The sequence below is a fragment of the Pisolithus orientalis genome (assembly GCF_024613125.1).
Source record: "Pisolithus orientalis strain OTSU chromosome Unknown F5J12scaffold_12, whole genome shotgun sequence".
Classification (NCBI taxonomy): Eukaryota; Fungi; Basidiomycota; class Agaricomycetes; order Boletales; family Pisolithaceae; genus Pisolithus; species Pisolithus orientalis.
Genome location: NW_026260793.1, coordinates 326,542 through 347,398, shown reverse-complemented (window position 1 = coordinate 347,398; position 20,857 = coordinate 326,542). Strand labels below are relative to the sequence as shown.

General features: G+C 45.9%; 6 protein-coding genes across 6 annotated transcripts; 1 reads left to right on the top strand and 5 right to left on the bottom strand.

Annotated features, from left to right (window-relative positions):
• Window positions 1-2,281: 2,281 nt before the first annotated feature.
• F5J12DRAFT_719681 (uncharacterized protein) lies at window positions 2,282-3,057 on the bottom strand (the record flags this gene model as incomplete). The annotated part of the gene is made up of 2 exons (XM_051741182.1): window positions 2,282-2,559; window positions 2,895-3,057. Coding segments are annotated over 2 exons (441 nt in total), but the record flags the coding sequence as incomplete, so codon positions are not given.
• A 2,605-nt stretch (window positions 3,058-5,662) lies between these two features.
• Window positions 5,663-6,198, bottom strand: F5J12DRAFT_892164 (uncharacterized protein; the record flags this gene model as incomplete). The annotated part of the gene is made up of 2 exons (XM_051747547.1): window positions 5,663-5,769; window positions 5,847-6,198. 2 exons carry the CDS (start codon window positions 6,196-6,198, stop codon window positions 5,663-5,665), a joined length of 459 nt encoding a protein of 152 aa, XP_051600453.1.
• A 1,703-nt stretch (window positions 6,199-7,901) lies between these two features.
• F5J12DRAFT_782391 (uncharacterized protein) lies at window positions 7,902-8,652 on the bottom strand (the record flags this gene model as incomplete). The annotated part of the gene is made up of 3 exons (XM_051742730.1): window positions 7,902-8,116; window positions 8,209-8,334; window positions 8,508-8,652. The coding sequence occupies 3 exons, from the start codon at window positions 8,650-8,652 to the stop codon at window positions 7,902-7,904; spliced, it is 486 nt and encodes a 161-aa protein (XP_051600452.1).
• A 543-nt stretch (window positions 8,653-9,195) lies between these two features.
• On the top strand, window positions 9,196-10,335 carry F5J12DRAFT_782390 (uncharacterized protein; the record flags this gene model as incomplete). The annotated part of the gene is made up of 5 exons (XM_051742729.1): window positions 9,196-9,335; window positions 9,499-9,560; window positions 9,641-10,120; window positions 10,199-10,245; window positions 10,291-10,335. 5 exons carry the CDS (start codon window positions 9,196-9,198, stop codon window positions 10,333-10,335), a joined length of 774 nt encoding a protein of 257 aa, XP_051600451.1.
• Window positions 10,336-10,774: 439 nt separating this feature from the next.
• F5J12DRAFT_782389 (uncharacterized protein) lies at window positions 10,775-11,446 on the bottom strand (the record flags this gene model as incomplete). Its single annotated transcript, XM_051742728.1, has 2 exons — window positions 10,775-10,998; window positions 11,059-11,446. 2 exons carry the CDS (start codon window positions 11,444-11,446, stop codon window positions 10,775-10,777), a joined length of 612 nt encoding a protein of 203 aa, XP_051600450.1.
• A 621-nt stretch (window positions 11,447-12,067) lies between these two features.
• Window positions 12,068-12,438, bottom strand: F5J12DRAFT_782388 (uncharacterized protein; the record flags this gene model as incomplete). Its single annotated transcript, XM_051742727.1, has 2 exons — window positions 12,068-12,197; window positions 12,242-12,438. 2 exons carry the CDS (start codon window positions 12,436-12,438, stop codon window positions 12,068-12,070), a joined length of 327 nt encoding a protein of 108 aa, XP_051600449.1.
• Window positions 12,439-20,857: the final 8,419 nt, after the last annotated feature.

Here is a 20,857-nt window from a genome sequence, read left to right as displayed (position 1 = left end):
CCCATCTTGCAGTACCATCCAATATTGCCCCCTCTCTCCTGCACTTTCCAACCATGTCCACTCCAAGGTTTCTTGGTCAGAAGAACCCCAGTCCCAAAGGCCAGAGTCCCCCATAGTGGGGACAGTAACCAGTTGGGAAAGGGAAAGGCTAAAGAGATCCCTTGTGATAACACCAATCATCAAGGAGCCACCATGGGTCCCTCCAATGCTCCCCAGTCTACCCATGTATGCACCACCTTTGATACCTACTCTGATGGTGCACACCACACAGGCCTTGACCTGCTCACCTCAGCAGCTGCTGCCAGGGATGATGAGCCATGACTACCAGTCACAGCAAGTGACTACCTGGACATTGTTAGGGCACTTGATGTCTCCCATGAAGGGGACAACATTGACAGGTGCTCACCAGAACAAGTTAAGTATTTTGGGCTGCTGTCTGAAATCTACAGAGCATCAGATGTAGTTGGATGCTGCATCAGCAAAATACACAGTCAAAAGTTGTCTGGAACTGCTCCCCTTTCAGAGGTCATCATGAGCAATATGTTGGAGCATGGGTATTTGGGGATCTTGGAAGCAGTAACCAGAGGAGCTTATCACCATCTTCTTAATCAACAACTCAGAGAGTTCCTCATGCCACCCACTTCTAAACTTCTTGACTGCATCAAACTGAAGGAAGAGGAACCATCACCCTCAGTCATAAGTGACAAGAAGCCTATGACCCTGGATCAGGAGAAGGAGCAGGTCTGGCAGGACTTGGAGTTGAAATACATTGATGGTGCAGCAATATACAAAGAGGGTGGTGAATAATTGGGAACTGGGACTCACAATTCCACCTGGGAGGTTTTACTGCAGGATGCACAAATGGTATTTCAATGCTGTCCACTCCTCTTACCCTCTCCCTGCAACTCCCTTTGTCCCTGTCCCTCTTGATCAGCTTCAGTTCTACCTCAGAGGACAGTCCCCCATACTGGAAGGCCACATCCTTCATACACATGTGTGCTTCCAGTGCCATTACCTGGGACATTGGTCATGCCACAATGGACATGGCTCCCATTTTACTCCAGCACTTGAAGAACTGCCAACTCCATATCATTGCCTGTCACCTCTTGAACCTGTTCCTGTGTCTATACTACTCACCAACCCCTTTCCACTTGCCCTGCCAATATGTCCACATTGTCCTCATGGGTCTGAGGACCTTGAGGGGGGGGGGTGATGCTACACCCACATCAGGGGTCTTTCCTTTTTTGAATTCTCACAGTGTAGGAAGAGGATTTAAATGAGGAGAGAGGTTGAGAGAAAGATGAGATCTGAGGGGACAAGTAGGCCAAAAGGAGCTTCTATAGCCTGGGACTGGATCCTGGTAGTCATCTGAAGACTTCTAAGGCTGTCTGGGTGCAGGGAAATGACCTGCTTGATTTCATCTCTCATCTGTGGTAGCTCATCTATTTTTTTTAAAGAAAAAAAACTGTACACAAGTAGAACTACTGCTGACTCAGCAACCAAAGAAGTGAAATCTAAGTATAACTTGTAGAAAAAGTATCTAGGAATGAAAACCAATTAAATCAAGGAAAATAAACCAATTCCCCTGGTAGGGAAATTACATTCCCTACAGCAGTCACATGTGTCATGTGCCTCATTGCATCCCTCATAACCATCATCATACTAGGCATGTCCATGCTCGAGGGATGGCTCAGATCTCTGGTAGTCATGGTATTTCCATTACCCTCTGATGCTGTGGATCCATAGAGATCCAGTTTTCCACCACCCACTCTGATACTGCAGAATATTTCATATTTTATCTCTGACTTGTTTATATTGTTCACATGTCTCTTTCTTGCTCTGGTGTCTGGCTCCTTGCTGTGCATTGATTGTGCAGCCAGTCTAGCCTTCATCCCCTTGACTATCCCCATCATGTGACACCATATGACTCTTTTCTACTTCATTGTTTACTACTGCAGATACTTACCATCACCTTGGTGTGACCTGTATGGTGCTCATGTCCTGAGGTATTTATATGGCTGTACTGTACTCTGTATCCTCAGTTTTTCAATAGCTTGCAACTCAGCTTCATCCCTTTGCTTTCATCCTTGTTCCCTCCCCATTGTGATCCCAAAAGAACTCACCAGTGGAGCAAACCTCTGTTGGACTTTTGCAATAACTGAGCCATAGAGGTTATGACAAGTTTGGCCTGTAGACTCCCCCTTGCATCACTTGTGACTAGTCCATTTGATGAAGTCACTCAACCCAGGCATAACAATGTGCAGTGGGATTTGCACCATGCTCAAAGGTTATCCTGCCACAAACCACATTCAGTAAGGACCTGTTTCATGCCCTTTGGCATGTCAGGGAATTCAGGATGATTCTGTGGAAAGATCATTGGCTGTATGATCTTTTCTCCATTGCACACAAACCACCCATCCTGCATGTGGGCTTGTTTACCACCTGGGTTTACATTCATGTGTGATGCAAGAAGGGCATCCTTTGCATATGCAGAATGGCCCTGTGAGTTACCAACCATAAGTAGCATTTGATATCCTGGGCCATGAGCTCTTTCAAAGGCTGGGATTATTTTTTTTTGTGGGTAGGGGGAGAGCAGAAGGCTACTCAAGTTAGCCTAGACACAAAACTCAGACTTGAAATGATGAAGTCTTTATTAGATACTGACCTAGACACAAAACTGTGTAGGTAGTGAGTAAAGAAAAGTATACTGTAGTGGTGAACAGACACTGTACCTCAGACTTGAAATGACAAAGTCTGAGGTGTAAGGTAAGACAAAGTGTAAGCTAAGTACCTAACATATTACCTAATCAACTCAGTGCAAACAGGATGGCACACTGTGCACCAACATTTTTTCCTGCAACTATTGATACTGCTGGTGAGCATTGGAGTCCTACAAATCAAGAAAACCAATACCTGTTTCACAAAGAGCTCCCCCATCTGATATCCATCATAATTTTTTCCATATTCCAATGTCTGACTTGCCTCCTGCAGCCATCCAACTGTCAGACAGATTACATCACTCTGATGCAAGCCATGCCCTGCCCCTTTCTTTTGTAGTCACTGCTCTTGGACCCAACCCTCCCCACCATCGTCATTTGCCTGGACTGCCATTTCATCATGTGCTGCAAGCACAAGGCATTGCCCAACAATGTTCTTGGTACTTCATGCTCAACATCCCCAACAATATATTCCACCAGCCATTCTTCATACTTTGCCATTGCAGGAAGAAACAATTCTTGGCAGTCTGCAATGACATCTGGTCATTCATGACCATCATAGTATAGTGATTTCTTGTACTTCTGAAATTGGAATCCCTCACATTTTAAAAAAAATGGCATGCAGTTGCCACAGAGATCCCTTTACTGGGTTTCAGTTGAATGTGAGGGAACAACTCGAGTTCCATATATTTTTTAAGACCTTGAGGCATCTCAATTGCTCTGCTGCTGCAGGGACCATTTTTTCTTTGCTGAACTCCACAAGTTTTTCCAGATTCATGGCCCACTTGTTTGAGCATAGAAATGATCATAATTCTTCACAGATTGCAGGGTCATTGTACAGTGAAAATGTCTTTATGTGACACCCTCAGAATGAAACTGGAAGCTTGTGCACATAAACCCACTTTCTGACCCATTGGTGCACCATATGTCCACCCCATCACTTGGCAAAGCCTTGGCTCTTGGCAGCCTGTTCAGATGCTTCAATGCGATTCTTCTTATTGTGGACAACCATCCACAAGCAGCTTTGGATGGCTCATGCCTGGTATGCCTGTAGTCCATGCTGACCAACATTGAAGGCATTTGTTTTTGAGCAGATGGTTTTCTCAATATCTTCAGGAGCTGACTCTAGCTCTTTTTCTTGATGTATCTGAGCCTGCTGGAAAGATGTGCATGCTGGAACTTCAAGTTGACAACATTTCAGGGGTGGGGCATATTGTACAGGAGCTGATTGTTGGTCTTGAGCATTCAGCATGCTCACATCTGTGGAACTGTGCTTGGTAGGGTCTTGCTCATCAATGTCACTGCCATCAGACACTGAGTCGGACAGATCAGAAAGGTAACCATTGAAAACATTGTCAGTTATCACTCCACTACTGCCAGTGGCATTGGCAAGATTTCCCACAGCACTGGATCCTGATCCCTTGGGTGTCAGCATGCTGGAGCCACATTGATTTGTCATGTGTGTCTGTGGTACTCTCCAATTGAAGTATGAGCACATCAACCCAGCAGATTCACTAATTTTATGTGAGCCTCCATACTCAACTTGTTCAATGGTAACTTCATGGGCTCATCTTTGGCACAGCATGACATCTGTGGCATCTTTTTCATGTGCCTTCTGTTTGAGCCCATGTACCTAGTTAGGCTGTGTGACACAGCCAGCAGAGGTTGACAATTGGTCATGTGACATGGGCCAGTGGAGGTCGAGCTGACCTACAAGTTGTCACCATAACATAGGGATTGGCTGTGATTATGTTGTCATGTGTCATTCAGGATCAGCTACAATTGTATTGTCATGCATGACACCAGAATCAGCTACAATTATATTTTTAGGTGTCACATGGAGAGGCTTCAAATAGATTATCATCATGTCATAGGGACATATATAGCATAGCCCAGACTAGATCTGCATTGTGTACATAGGGCAGCCCAACATGACAACACAGTACATCCAGGGCATACAGTGGCACACAGCAGCAACTCCCAGCACATGGTAGAAACATGATATGCCATTGCACCAAATGCTGGGTGGATTACTGGAGTGGCAAGTACCAGTGGCAAGGACCATCTGAGCATAACTGAGGCAAAAGTGGCATTTTCTTGCATCTGACAGTGTGGTAAGTGGTAAGCTGGTGAAGATGCAAAAGCATATGGCTGCATACACTAGTATGCATCAGCATAGTTTTGCATATAGAGACAGGGTGGGGTAGTGAGGAGAGTACAACATGCATTGCCAGCAGAACTCACTGGCATGACACAGCAGTAGCAAGCAGGGAGTGGTAATCACTAGTGTGGAGCAGAAGCTGGCAGGATCATGTGGCATAGATGGGAATGGGGTGGCAGCATGGATATGAGGTACTGGCAGGGGTCAACAGCATTGGGCAGCATATGTGGGAATGGGGTAGCAGTATGTATATGAGGTACTGGCAGGGGGTGGAAGTTGACAGCATCAAGTGGCATAGACAGCAATGAGCAGCAGCTTAGTTGGGAATGGGCTGGTGGCATGGATGTGAGGTGCTGGCAGGGTCAGGTGTCAACAGCATCAGGGGGCATACATGGGAATGGTAGTAGCAGGGGTCAGGTGTCACCAGCATTGAGTGGCATAGACAGGAATGGGCAAAGTCAAGTGCTATTCACTCACAGCATCAGCATTCAGTGGCATAGGCCATGATTGCATGGCCACAACCTGGGTCAGAGGGTTAAACACTTGCAATTGTGCAGAACATATGTGGCAAGCACCATGCATGATTTGAGGGTGCTGCTAGTGTGCACTAGCTTAGTGGTACCAGTGGATTTATAAATTGCAAGGCCAGTCACCTGGCCAGACTCAAATGGGATGGCACACACCAGAGAGACCATATCTGCACCATGTGAAGCAAAAGTGGGCAGGGATGATCATTCTCAGGAACAGTGACAATGAAATGGTAATAGTACATTCTATGGACATGTTAATCTACATCCATCCAATTAGCGGCATCCTCATCATCAGCATCATCCCCACTGGCATGGTCAGCAACTGCCCCCAAAGAGACATAGATAGGGGGCTGGGCTTCTCCTACACCAGGGGTGGATGAGTATGCAAAATGGTGGGGGGCGGCAGCAGGAGAGTAGAAGAGGCTAAAAGCATATCACCCAGGAGGTTCTGGAGGATGCTGGTATCAATTGCAACCTCCTGGACCATTGTAGTGGGTGCAAGGTCAAGTATCCTTGCACCATCAGTGGGAATGACTGCTTGATGACTTGTAATTGCAAAGCCAATGGGGGAGGGGTGGGAGGGTCCAGGTGCATTGGGTGAGGAGTGTGGCAACAGGTACAGATGCTGGTGTAAGGCCTCAACAACATCGCAAAGTGTCTGCAACTTGGTCTGGGTATCTGCAAGGGCCCACTGGGTATTGGCAAGCTCACAGCAGGTATCTAGCAGATCATGTGCTGTCTCCATATGCTGCTGCTGCAATGCTGCAATCTCCTCTTCCATACACTCCATTGGGGTGGCATTGGGGGTCACTGGGTGGGATGGGGTAGTGAGATGGCTTTGGGATGTTGCTGCTGTGAGTCAAAGTGTGGTTCAGTGGTGAAAACCAACCAAAACCAACACAAAAGACAAAAAGAGTGAGTGGTGGTGTGCCATGCAGTACCTAGATGGTAGAACCTTTTCTTTGGGAGGGTTTTTGTGAGCTACAACACTCAAAGATGAGTGCTGAGGGTTGGGGGTGCTCCTGATGAAGAAGGAGCAGGAATGCGAGAGAATGTGATAGGGTAGACTGCTGTCAGCCTACAGAAGGATGGATGATGACTTAATTCGATGTCCTAAGCTGCACTGAGCTCAGGGAGGGCTTGGAGCAAAGTATATTGATGATAAACAAGGATAAGCAAAGTAGACGATAGTTAGACCCTTAATAAAGTCTCAACTATCAAAGCTGCTGAATGAATTACTGAGTGATGATAAAATGCAAGCAAGAGGGGCTCTCTGATGTCTCCTTTTTTTGCTATCTAAGTACAGTGATTTATATACAGTACAGGGGTGTTGCCCTTGGAAAACAAGGTGCAAACACTTGGTAAGTGATTGGTAACTGATGAGTAAGGAATGTAAGCAATGGGTAATTGTCTTGGAAAGCATTGGTAAGGATTGGTAAGGATTAGCAAGCCAAAAAGTGAAGAATCGGTAAGCAAAGTCAAAAGATTGGTAAGTATTGGCAACAGGTGAGTCAAAGACAGTCAGAACATCAAAGTATGAGTCAAGTGATGTCAGGAACTGGGAAAGCACACTGGAATTGCATTAGGGGGAGGCTGTGCATGTCACATCTCAAAGAGATTGCTTCTAGGCCAAGGTGGGATGACAGAGAGGCAGCACTGATCTGATGCCAATATAGTACATCCAAAAGTGGACAGGGTGAGTCAGATGTCAACAGGGGTCAAGCTTTGGGGGTCTGTGGGGTGACAGGAGCATAGGGGATCGCAACCTTCCCCCCCAAACCATCCTCTCAGTGAAGCAAATAAAAACTTCATGAATGAGGCTCTGTTGGAAGAGAGGATGAATGGGGAGTGTCTTCTGCTATATCTTGCAACAAGGAGGCAAGATGTGCATCATACTCATCATGGATGCAATCAGGGAGAGTGGGGAACAGTAGATTATACTGTAGCTGTTGCAATCTTGGAAGAATGAGAATGATGGACGAGACCAGTATAAAGACATTGCAGGGAGCAGGGAGGAAGGATCCATATGCTTCTTGGACTGGAGAGACTGAAACAACCACATATGACCTTTCCAAGTGAATGACAGACCTGAGGCAACCAAAGAATGTCCTCCTAGAGGTCATACTGACAAAAAGAACATGCTGTCCAAGCTGGATGGGCTGAGAGGGCACAGACAAGGGTGGGATGTACCAGGATGCTTCAGGACAGAAGCTGGTAGGAACTCCTGGTAGATATATGTAGCCATGGTCCCTAGGAAAGGGGACAAGCAAAATGATTGATGTAGAGGCAGCCATATCAGAAGAATTTAGTGAAATGAGCATCTTTTGGAGGGAGTGCTGTAGAAACATGTGGAGTGTGCAAATCCTTTCCAATTTTGGAAGGTAAGATCACATGGCTGAGCACTACAAGCAAGTGTGGGAATGGTCTTGGTATCTGCAGAAATGGTGGAGGTATGTCAAAAACCAGAATGCCATACACAGGTGCTTAAGAATTTTAGCCAGCACTTAACTTGCTCCCTTTCTTTTCTCTGGCACTGATGACCTGTTCTTGTGCAAGGGATGACTGCCAACATTCCTGGCTGTCCTTCTTCACATGAGGGCTATGGTCTTCATCTCCATTCATCAGCTGTATCCATGTCCACCTCACCAAACACCTTTGGTGTGTGACACCACCCCCCAGGATGCTGGGCTTGATGTCTGCCAACCTGACTGCCACCAGGATGGAGTGATGATGACCACTCCATTGAAAACTATGTTAGGCTCAAATAAGAATAGCAGAATGAAAGAAATGGAGGACTTACTTTGCCTGTGGGAGCTTGGAGTGGCTGAGCTGGTTGTCTTGCCAGTGGTGGGTGTCATACTTCTAGTGGATGCCTGCCACTTCCCGGTCTGCTGCACAGGAGCGGTGGGTTCTGAGGATATTGCAGCTGATGGCCATGGTGAAGGGCTTTGAGGATGGCATTGGCTGGGGTTACAGGTGGCTGCAATAGTTTGGGGACAGTCCACTGCTCCATCAGGTGCCTCAGTTACAGTGTGACTGTGGGGTTGCCTTGACTGTGACCATGCAGCCTTCACTCCAGTGAAGATACTACACCTGTACTTCTGGCAGCTACACTGCCAACATGCAGGCCCTGGCTTAACCATGCATGGCAGATTTTTCTCCATGCACCTATTGCATCAGTCTTCTTTGGCAACAGGCATATAGCCAGTGGCAGGGGTTGCAAGAGTGGCAACTGAGTGGCCATGACCAGCAGATGCTCCAGCAGTTGCTGTCAAAACATCAGCATCACTTGCTGCCACCAACCTTGTATGCTTCTGTGGCCTTTGACTTCTAGGACTAGTGCCAGTAGGAGCAGCGTGACTGGTTGATCAGCTGCAGGGTTCTTCCAAAGTCTTGGCAGCAGTGGCAGCATTGTCACTTGTCTGAAGTGGGTCTAATGGAACTGCATGCCCTTTACCCTTATTGACAGGCCTTCCAATCTGGTACCATGGATGGTCCACAACATCAGCATCCATTGTGTCTCTGATCTTGTCAAAGTTCAGCCACTCCTTCAATGCTGTAAGCACCACCAGATCTCTCATAATCATTTTGGCAGCGATGATGTGGGTAGGGATGGTGAATTTTGAGGGCAGTTCCTCAACCAAAGGGCACACACGGGTCTGGAATGTTGTAAATATCACAGGATAAATAGATCAGCATGCCATGAACCAACTGTTCCCAAATGATGTGCATAGCTCTTTTCCAGTATTGCTTGTTCCTGTGGTCATGGAGTGTCAGAAGCTCTGCCATGACTATGTCTGCAGCATTAGTGACTATTTCATGTGGGAGAGTGATGGAGGGAGCAGCAGCAGCAGCAGTTTGGGATGCTTCAGCATGTTGGGACATTTTTGTGGAAGTGGGGTACTGGTGCGAGAGCAGTGCAGTCAAGTGATAGTTGACAATTGTGTCAGCAGCACAGCCACATTTTATATTTTCATGAACCATTGTGCCAGCATCAACACTGGCCAGTAGGCAAACAAGCCCAAATAGCCAAATCCAACACTGCGACACAACTGAACAATATTTCAATCAACTTATCAACATTTTACAGATTGCTGAATATCACAGAGAAAAATTCAGTAAGGTGGAGGCCAGGCAGTCTGGACACTCGATGTAAGTAGTTGTTATGAGATACAACTACCAATAACCTTCACCAGTCATCTCCCCATGTAATAAACTGTGGGTATTGCCAGGTGCCAACAATACAGATATGGTCATAGATGAACCAGAATTTCTACCATTTGGTGCAGCTGTGAATGCCACAGCTTCAGGCCATCAGCTAGGATCACCATCATCCTCCATGCTGCCAAATGCTGGCCCTTCCTGGCCATCACTCAGCATGCTTGTGCCATCTTGGGACTCACCACCACTTTCACCAGAGTCACAGCCATCTGCTGCTGATCAACAATGGGAGGCATGGCAAGCAAGTCATTCCATGCCATCCTTGGCCACCATTGTGCCTAGCTGGGATTTGCCAACATCTTCCCCAGCAGTCTCACCCCCACCTAGATCATTGCTGGCATCTGCACAAATTCCACAAACTGTGGCATCTCCTGTGGTTCATGCATATATGGATGAGCAGTTAGATGGTGTGGCAGCCTCCAAGCCACAGCCCATCCTGCCTATATCATGGCAACCATCCCCCCAGCCTATGGCCACCAATGCCACTGCTGGTGAGTGCCATGTCATCTCTTGTTGCTGCCAGTATTAAGTGTATTAGCTCACTTTTGAGCACTGCAATGTTTCTCCAGCAACTTGGGTATACAAGGACTTCATGACAAAGGGCCAATTACAACATGTAAGCTGTTTTATGATATCCCTCACATATATATCAATCATCCAGCAGTGGAAAAAGCATGGTGGCTTGCAGTTCTTCTTGCAGGACTGACTGATGAGCACCCACCCTGTCTTAACACCACTACCGATGGGCCAATTGTTGTGGCCTACAACCACTACAGCAATATATTGGTAGAATCAAGCATCCAGTTTTGCCTGTTGCTTGCAAGGAGAGAACAGCTGGAAAGGACTCAGCAATATATACAAGATTTGATGACCAGCAATTGGAATGGCAAGGATGAATTGGAACTGGATGAGGATTAGTTGTAATGTAGCCATTGGTTGTTGAAATGTAGTATCACATTCCATGGCCATGTAAAATACAAATGCTAACATTGCCTACATTTCTTGGAGGGACTAGGAGTAGGAACATTGTCATCAGGCTGCTTTGGTGCCTTCCACACCTGTTTTGATTGCTGCATACCCCTTGCATTGTCTATGCTGGTCCTGTGCATGGGTACTAGGATTGAGAGATAAATTGAATCCACAATTCAGTGACCACAGCACAAGTACTGACTCATCAATGGAATGGGCAACTTGTGCTTTGAATCTTCCTGTTTATGGTCTCTCCTGATAGTTGTTGGCACTGCCAAAGGATCTGCCAGGTGGACTGAATCAGGCAAATCAATGTGGTGGGTGTCAGGCACAGGTTGCACAGGGCTTGTGATGCCGCCCTCAACCTGCTGCAAGGCATTTGATGGTTCCTTGCTGATGGCTGAAACATGTCAGCCATTAATGTTAACAATATTCAGCTGTTGTGATCCTGCTGGCTTACCAATTGGCTGGCAGGTGTTACCCTCAGCCACTTGGCATCTGGCAATCTGCCACTGGGAATCCAGCAATGGTACTGCCTCTGCAGCATCTTCATCCACCATGCTTGTGCCTGTACCATCATTTCTGTTTGATGGCAATGTTGGTGGAATTTGACAGAGATTGGATTGATTGTCAGAATCAGACCCTACAACTTTGTTCCCCATTAGATAATATTGCCACACATTTAAGTTCCAGTTGCATCCCTTCATACCCATTTGCCATTGCAGCTTCCTCCTACCCCACATCATTTTATCCATCATCCTTTTGCCTGCCAAGTGTTCTGGTCTCCCATCCAAATCCTGCTTCACACACATCCTCACTCCACTGCTGTTGGCCTCTGCCACCAGCATTCAGAGGGACCCTCCAGCATCTCTCCACTTCTTGAAGCTGAATATATTGTTTGGATGCCACTCTTTTCTCTCTTGCCACCATTCTAAGATTGCTGTCAACTCGTCCTGGGTAAGTCAACTTGGCTCTTTGAAGGGGGCCTCAGGTGGCAGAAACTGTGGTGCAATATAAAGTGCAGTGTTGGTCATTATTGCACTCCATGGAACAGTCACCTGTGAATTCCCACAGGCCTGCCCTGTAATGCATTTCAATGAACAGTATTTCCCCTATTGTTATACATACAATAGTGAAATGTCACAAACATCCACATGATATCCTTCAACTTTGGTGCCCACATGTCCAATATGTTTGGGATGTATGGTGTGCCATTTCTGCTGACTGGCAGGATGGTTTTAGGTTTCCCATTGCTCTTTCTCTGCCTTGACTGTGGAGCAGCATCTTCATCTGGTGACTCGGCATCAGTGCCACCATTCCCAAATGCCATTCATGCATACTTTACAAATTTATCCTGGCACTCATCCAACTCCTCAAATAATTTGCCATTACCCAATTCATTGTTGAAATCATGTCTGGATGAGTTGGTCAAAATCTGGCAGTACTCATCTGCACAAAGAACAAATTTCTCATGCTCCAACTATCATCTCTCCATCAGCATCTTCCCATGCTGCCATCACTACCACCCTGGCACCACACCACTTCCACATTTCCTTAGCAAATTCCTCAGCATATTTACAGCCTTTCTTCTCTGTGGTTCTGTTTCTTGTGAGTGATGGGCAGCATTGCCAAGTGGTATGTACTCTGACTGAACATCCTGAGGTGGCTGTCGCTCATTCCATTCTTTGGCCAATGCCTTGGCCTCCTGTATCTCCTTGGCAGTAAGGGACTTCATGATGGTGTCAATGGCCTTCTGATAAGACTTGATCATTTCTGCAGATCCCTGCTTGATACTGGCTTCTTCCAACACTTTGTTGATTGATTTCTTTTGATGGTGCATGACCACCTTCCTCAGTGTCTAACTGCCACCATATTTGATCAGAGCCTGTTGACTATGGCTCTGGCCATGGTTGTACAACCAAGTGCTCACTCTCATCAAGACAAACTTTGGCAACTGCTGATGTTCACCACAAGAGTTTGGAGGAGCTGTCATCAGAGGGCTCCTCAGAAGAGGAGTTGGAGTCCTTGAGTAATAACCCATTAGACACAGAGGCTGGCAAGGTCTCCAATGATGAGTTTGACAAAGATGAGGACAATTCATTTGGATGGGGTGCAACAAATCTTAGGCAATCAACTCATCCTGGTATGCATCAGAGGTTATTATGGTATTGGCTCAACATACAGATTACTCACTGGCAAATGCCTTGCACTACAACATGGCAGGCAGCAACAAGGTGCTCTGTTTCTATGACATAAATTGTTCTTACATGAAAAATCTACACATTTGGGTTGGAAAGAGCTCCTTCATTGAAATCCCATGATTGCTGCAGATTATGCCTGGGATTGGAATCCAGCATGTGCATGGTCACAAGCAGGAATGCTATGCATGATATGCCCTCTTATTTATGAAAGGTGCTGGCTGGGTAGACAGTGAAATCATTGAAACCTTGTGGTCATTACTGAACATTGTATCCACATCTGTGCAGGGCATGGGTTCCCCACACTGACAGGAGCTGTTAGATTTTCAGATTGTTGGAGTTTATCACTTTTACCTTAGTTGTGGTTCACTGAGCACAGCATTATGTAATCCAAAAGCGGACACTTAGCAGTTTATTTTTTTTCCCTACTGCACCTCAGCTTCAACCAACTTGAAGTCTGAGTATATTCCTCTCTATAGACTTGACAATCCTGCAGCTCATCATCCTCCAAAAGGTTATGAGCCCTGCTTGCAAGTTCTAATCCTAGGAAAGTTGAACACATCAAGTCTGGTACAAAGTGTCTACTATGTCTGGTCTGTCAGCATCCACTTCCGGTCCCTCAAAGGTCCCAGTCTCCACCTCAACAGTAACCTCTACTACACCTTTGGGTAAAGCTACTCAAGCCTCCAGTTGACTCTATGACATACTGTCCCTCAAAGACAATGGTTTGAACTTCCAGATGTGGAAGTACCAAATTATGATGATCCTAGATGTCTGTGGACTTTGGGAGCTTGTAGAAGGAAAGTTGAAGGCACCTGATGCAGCAGCTAATCCAGTTGCATGCACAGACTGGCACTACAAGGATAAAGAAGCAAGGGCTCAAATCATGCTTACTCTAAAGGACAACCCACTTAGTGGTGTTCTGCATGCCATGATGGCAGCAGAAGTCTGGAAAAAGCTATGCGAGCACTATGAAGGCAAAGGGAAACAAACGATAGCCTACCTTATTGGCGAACTATTTCATGGTACCCTAGCAGATGACATCTTGATGGAGATGCAGCTTAATGCCATGTGGCAGAAGGCAACAATCCTAAAGTCTCTTGGACAGCCCCTTGAAGACTCTCTTGTTGCCATAGCCATGGTCATCTCCCTTCCAACCTTGTACTCAACTCTTTGCACTATACTCATGTCATCTGATGAGAAACTAACTCTGGACTCTGTCATTTCCCAAGTCTTGATAGAAGAGAAGTCTCGCTGCACCTCTTTGGCACAAACTGCCCTTGTAACAAAGACACCTAACAAAAAGGGAAAGAGGAATGACAAGAAAAAGAAAAAGGCTTGTGGCTATTGCAAGAAGATGAACCATGTCAAAGATGACTGCTACAAGAAGAAGGCTGATGAGGCAGCCAAGTCCCTGTCACAGGCTGAAAAGGATAAGCCTAAGGAGGACAAACTTGTTGCTAAAGTCATGTGCATCTCACCTGCTGAAGACAGCGTCCTATGGCTCTTCATGGCCACTGACAATGGTGAGAATCTACACATGCACTGGGTCATTGACTCCAGTGCCTCTGTGAATATGTGCTGTCAGCAGAAATGGTTCACTTCACTAAAGATGCTCTCACCCCTGCAGCCTGTAGTCATTGGAAATGGGAGCACAATTCCTGCTACTGCCATCAGATGGATCAAACTTTGTATGGATCTTCCAAATGGGAAGACCAGTAGAATCCTACTGCAGAAGGTCTATTTTGTTCCAGATCTCAGCACAAACCTCCTCTCAGTGGCATACCTTGCCACTAGAAATGTCCAGGTCACCTTCATGGGTGGAACATGCTCAATCACTGATGGTACAGACACTGTAGGTGTGGGTCATCATCAAGGCTCACTCTACATCCTTGCAGCAAGGACTCACTCTCCAAGTCATGGAGCACTTGTCATACAAGGACCATCTCCACTACTTGACCCTACCCTTACTTTCCTGGCACTCGCAGCTGCAGCACCAAAGTCTGTAGCCACACTTGACTTGTGGCACCAACAACTTGGGCATGCAAATACAAAATCTGTGCTTAAACTGGTTAAAGCGGGAATGGTTGAAGGCATGGAGCTTACTGGCACTGAGCACTCAAACTCAGTATGCCAACCTTGCCTTGAAGGGAAGCAACACCATAAGGTGATACCCATCAGGTCAAATGTTGAAAGCCCAACAGTACTCTACTGGACATACTCTGATGTATGTGGCCCCATGGAGACTACAGCCCGAACTGGACACTGCTACTTTGTAACCTTCATTGATGCTTGCTCACACCACCTTGTGGTTAAACTAATAAAATCCAAGGACAAAGTTTTCCCCTCAGTGAAAGACTACCTTGCTTGAGCTGAAGTTGAGACTGGCAAAGAAGCAAATTATTTTTGGAGTGACAGAGGTGGGGAGTATGGCTCAGATGAGTTCAAGGCCTACCTCAAGTTGAAAGGGGTCCACCACAAGAAGACAAATGCCTATACCCCACAGGAGAATGGCATTGCCAAGCGGATGAACTGCACACTTGTTGAAAGTGTGTGGGTGATGCTAAAAGATGCTGGACTGCCAAATAAATATTGGGGGGATGCTATCCAGTATGCAGCCTACCTAATCAACTGATCACTGACCTGTGCTATCTCTGAGGATGTCACACCATATGAAGCCTTTACAGGGATTAAGCCATTGCTGGCCCATATCTGAACCTTTGGCTGCACTGCACATGTACATATACCTGAGGAAAGAAGAAAGAAGCTAGATGCAAAGTCCTTAAAATGCATTCATCTGGGCTTTGTGGAGAACAAGAAAGCATACCTATGCTTACACCAGCCCACTGGTCATGTCTTCAAATCCCAGGATGTAGTATTTGATGAGGGAAGCACAGCAGCAGGCCTAGATCACATCTGGATAGCAGAAGATCCTGCAGGCATGGTTAGTAAACCAGCGGACATAAGAGGGAATGCCCAAAAGGGCAATATGTCACACCTGGATACCATCAGGGCTTCAGGCATGGAAGGCTGTGCTCACATGGAGTCTGATGATGGGGATCTTGAGTCTAGTGAGGGAGAGAGTGAAGATGTTGTCCATGAGGTCTAAATCGAGTCAAACGATGCACCTGATCACTCAGGATCAATGGTAGATCATTCCCCACAGCACTCAGAGGGTAACATGCCAGGCAGCAGCCAGAGTCCTAAAAAAGCGCTTGAAATGGCCTCAAAACCATCAGTAAAGCGAGCTAGGACAATGCTGAAACCTACCATGCATAAAGCGACACCCCCACAGCCCTATCCAACTCCAATTCCACCTCGAGAGACCTGCAGGTCCACCAGAACATGAAAAGTGCCACCTAGAGATGATGATTATTGCTTTTTCATCAATTCCTATGACAGGACAACCTTACCTAGTCAACAGCTTGAGGCGCTGGAGGGTTCAGGTGCAGAGAGTGAGGGTGGAAGCCCCATCAACAAAGTTGCTCAAGAGCAAGAGTGTGCATGTGGCAACAGTGAGGCTGAGGTGGCTGAGATGAATGAGGAAGTGGCTTACAAAGCATCCACAACACATGACAATGAACCTTGCTCATTCAACAATGCAATGTGATGCACCAATGCAGATCAGTGGTACACTGTGATGATTGATGAATTACAGACCTTTAAGTCCATCAGACTGTACAAGGAAGTTGCCCTGCCTCCTGGCCATAAACTGATTGACTCGAAATGGGTCTACAAGATCAAGCAAGGGCTGACTGGTGAAATTGAGAGGTACAAGGCTCGTTTGGTAGCCAAAGGCTTTACACAAGTACATGGGATCGACTACATGGAGATGTTTGCACCTGTCACCAAGTTTGCAACCATCTGCATACTCCTGGTGCTTGCTGCTAAGTATAATCTCAAAATTCATCAGATGGACGTTAAATCCACATTCCTAAATGGACTATTAGATGAAGAAATATACCTTCACCCCCCTCTGGGCTTTCCTCCTGACAGCAACAAAGTCTGGCAGCTGCTATGAGCACTCTATGGCCTTAAACAGGCCCCCAAGTCATGGTACTCTCATCTTCATACTGTTTTCGAATCCCTGGGTTTCACTCGAAGCCAGGCTGACCATAGCCTCTTCTTTAAAGTTGAGAACAGCATACTCATTGTTGTTGCTGTCTATGTAGATGACAAGCTAATACTCTCAAAGTGCTGCACAACCATTGAGTGCATCAAGGCTCAGCTCTCACAGGAGTATGAGATGAAAGATCTGGGGGAGGCACATTGGATTTTAGGAATTGAGATACTTCATGACCATGATAAAGGTATCATACAGCTCTCACAGAAGAGATATGTTGAGAGTATTCTTGAGCGCTTTGGAATGAGTGAGGGGCGAGCCATCATGACCCCCATTGAGCCTAACCTAAAGCTCAAAAAACTAGAAATTCCAGAGGCTGACACCAAGTCATACCAGGGTGCTCTCAGAGCCCTTATGTATGCAATGCTAGCAACAAGGCCCGACCTTGCCTGTACTGTAGGCATGTTGAGTTGTCATGCTGCATGCCCTGGGCATGAACACTCTACTGTGCTAAAGTGTGTTTTTTGCTATCTGTGACACACCCCTAATGTCCATCTTACCTATAAGCAAGACTCAAATGCATGCATGATTGGGTATGTAGATGCAGATTGGGCAGCAGATATCAATGACCACCACTCTGTTACTGGCTATACTTTCATCCTTTCTGGTGGAGCTGTTAGCTGGTCATCGAAAAAGCAATCATCTGTTGCTCTCTCAAGTACAGAAGCTGAGTACATGGCTGCATGTGCTGCCACAAAGAAAGCTATCTGGATTCATACCCTAGTCCTTGAACTCAAGACTGTGTCATCACATGAACCCACTCCCCTCCTCATCGACAATCAATCTGCTATCTCACTGGCTTGAAATGCAATGTTCCACAACCACATGAAACATATTGCAATCTGTCATCACTTCATATGAGAGAAGGTGGATTCTGGAGAAGTAGTCATCAACTATGTGTCTACCAATGACCAGGTGGCCAATGTGCTGACTAAGGGTGTGTCTAGGGAGAAGCATGTTCATTTCTCTGAAGCTATGGGTATTATTTTCTTTTAATTCCTTCTTGACTATACTCATTGAAGGGGCATGTTGGAGTTTATCACTTTTACCTTAGTTGTGGTTCACCAAGCACAGCATTACATAATCCAAAAGCGGACACTTAGCAGTTTATTTTTTTTTCCTTATTGCACCTCAGCTTCAACCAACTTGAAGTCTGAGTATATTCCTCTCTATAGACTTGACAATCCTGCAGCTTGTCATCCTCCAAAACAGATGAGTGACTGTAACTTCATGAAGATGATTTGAATGGATAAGTAATTCTCTTGAGCCATTCACATGGCTGATGTGGTGTGCATAGTGGATAGTCTATCCAAGAAGCTTGCAGCTGCACAGGTGGAAGCAGATCTGGCAATGCAGGCATTCCAAATGCTTCACAAGGGAGTATCCACTTCACAACAATATTCCTGGTGCAATCAAGAGGAAACTGCATTCAAAGACTGAATTTACAATGCCTCTGCTATGGACATCTTCAAAGTGCAAATGAAGAGGGGTGTGGTCTATGGAATGCTTTAAATTTTCCATCCATCCTGACATCCAGACAGCCCCAACTGTACATTCCATTGAACTGGAATTGTTGGAAAACACCTTGAATGTCAGAATGCAGCATGGCATGGGAAGTTGGCTTATGCAGGGTCTCCAGCTTGAAGAGGCAGCAATCATGCTGCAGATTAATTGTCACCATGTTGGTGCACATGCCCCAGAATTGAAATGACTAGCCATTGCTCATCAGATGGAGTGTTTATCTTCTGAGTGGTCTGCATTCATTGCAGATGGAGCAGTATATTTTGGTGTACAACATGAAGTGGGAGGTATTTCACCTGTGGAACATGGACAGGATGGCTCTATGAATGACCTGTGGGGTATATCTGGCAAATTCACATCTGATACTGATGGGCTGAATGAAAGCACAGATGGATCACTGACTGCAGATGCTGCTTACCTTGTAGGTAGCATTGCACTGCTGCTCCCATTGAACTTGGGAACTAATCAATGCATTGCTTCTGGACTAGATGGCATCTGGGACATCAAACTGGAACTGCAGATCAGCCAAGCAAATGAGGCACTGCATGGGCTTTGGCTTGCCTTAGTGGATAAGGCAGTAGTCTTCCAAAATGTGGTGTGGCAGGCAAAAAGCTATGCTATGAAAACATGGGCATGGGATATGATCCATACCATCAACAGCATGGTTCATAAGCAAGCCACAATTTACATGCAATGCTGAGCAGTGATGGTATCTCTTGGTGCAACTGAAGATACCCTTACAAGGTTCCAGGAAGTGCAGAAATTGCACCTCACCATCAATACAGCAGCCATGAGTTGGAATACATGTGACCACCAGGGTGGCTGATTACTGTGGCTTGGTCTATCAACATGCTGAGGAATACAGAATCAATTACATGGATGTCAGAATGTAGGTAACTCATCTATCACCATAGACCATCAGGAAATTCACACATTACTATTTTTGTCCTATTCTCATACTATTTATATCCTATTTGTACTATTTGCACTAAAATAGTTGTAAAAGACAGAATAGTCATTTTAGTAGGTTCATTTACTATCCACACTATTTTTTGTACTATCTTTTGACTATCTCTCAACTATCTATGCTATTTTCTCCACTATTTCTACTATCCAACTTCTCACGAACAATAACTTCATTAATCAGGGAGGCTGGAAAACAGTAGATTATACCACAGCTGTCACAATGTGGGGAGAATGATGGATGAGATTGGAATGAAGACAGTGCAGGGAGCAGGGCAGAAGGATCCATATGCTTCATCAAGTGGGGAGACTGAAATGACCACATGAGACCTTTGTAACTGAGGCAACCAAGAACATCCTTTTGGAAGTTGTACTGAAAAGGAGAACATGCTGACCAAGCTGCATGGGATAGGACAGGGCTGATGATGATGGAATGAACCAGGGGGCTTCAGGACAGAAGCTGGTGGGAACACCTGCCAGATATACATAGCCACTGTCTCTGGCAATCAAGACAAGTGAGATGATTGACAAAGATATGGCTATATCTGATGGACTTAGTGAAACAATTGTCTGATGGATGGAGTACTGTAGAAATGCATAGGGTGTGAGGATCCTTTCCAAACTCAGAAGGCAGGATGGTGTGGCTGAGCACTTCAACCAAGCATGGGAATGGAGTCAACATCTTCAGAAATGGTGGAGATATGATGAAAACTGGAATGCTATACATGGGCACTAAAAACTTTTGATGGGTGCTTAACTCACTTCCTCTTTTCTCTCTAGCACTGATGACTCATTCTTGTGCAAAGGATGACTGCTAACATCCAGCAGTCCTTCTACACCCAAGGGATTTAATCTTCATCTGCATGGCATGGCATGCAACTCATTGATGAGTTAGGCAGAGTCAACTGTGACCATGTCCACAACACCTTTGGTGTGTGACACCAGTCAGTTTCCCATGGTCCTGGCCTTGACACCAGACCTCTGGACTTGGCCCCTGACTTCTGGCCTTGACTCTGGTCAACTGGACTAAGCCCCTGTCACCCAGACTTGAAGCCCAGTCACCCAAGGGTAAACCAATACCTGACAGCAACCTTGAGGGCATCATATGTTAGTGCCCATGTGCCATCTCACATGCTTTTATACTACTATGGAGGTACAGTAACTGGAATTAGAACTGACATGCAGAGCCTTGTAAATTTTTGAGTAAAACTTTCCTGGATGACAGATGAAGTGCAGATGGAGAACATATGATGGGTAACACAGAACAAACCAAAAAGGAAACAGTCCAGGTGCCAAACCATGAGGTGTGTGTGCTGTGGAGTACCTGCCTGTGCAAAGTCAAGGAGAAGTCCAAAGGGTGGACAGGTAAGAGTCACATGACCTCTTGGGGAATGGTCTGCATGGTCTGATGATAGACTGGCACAAGTCCAATAGAAGGCAGAGGAGAGGAGACT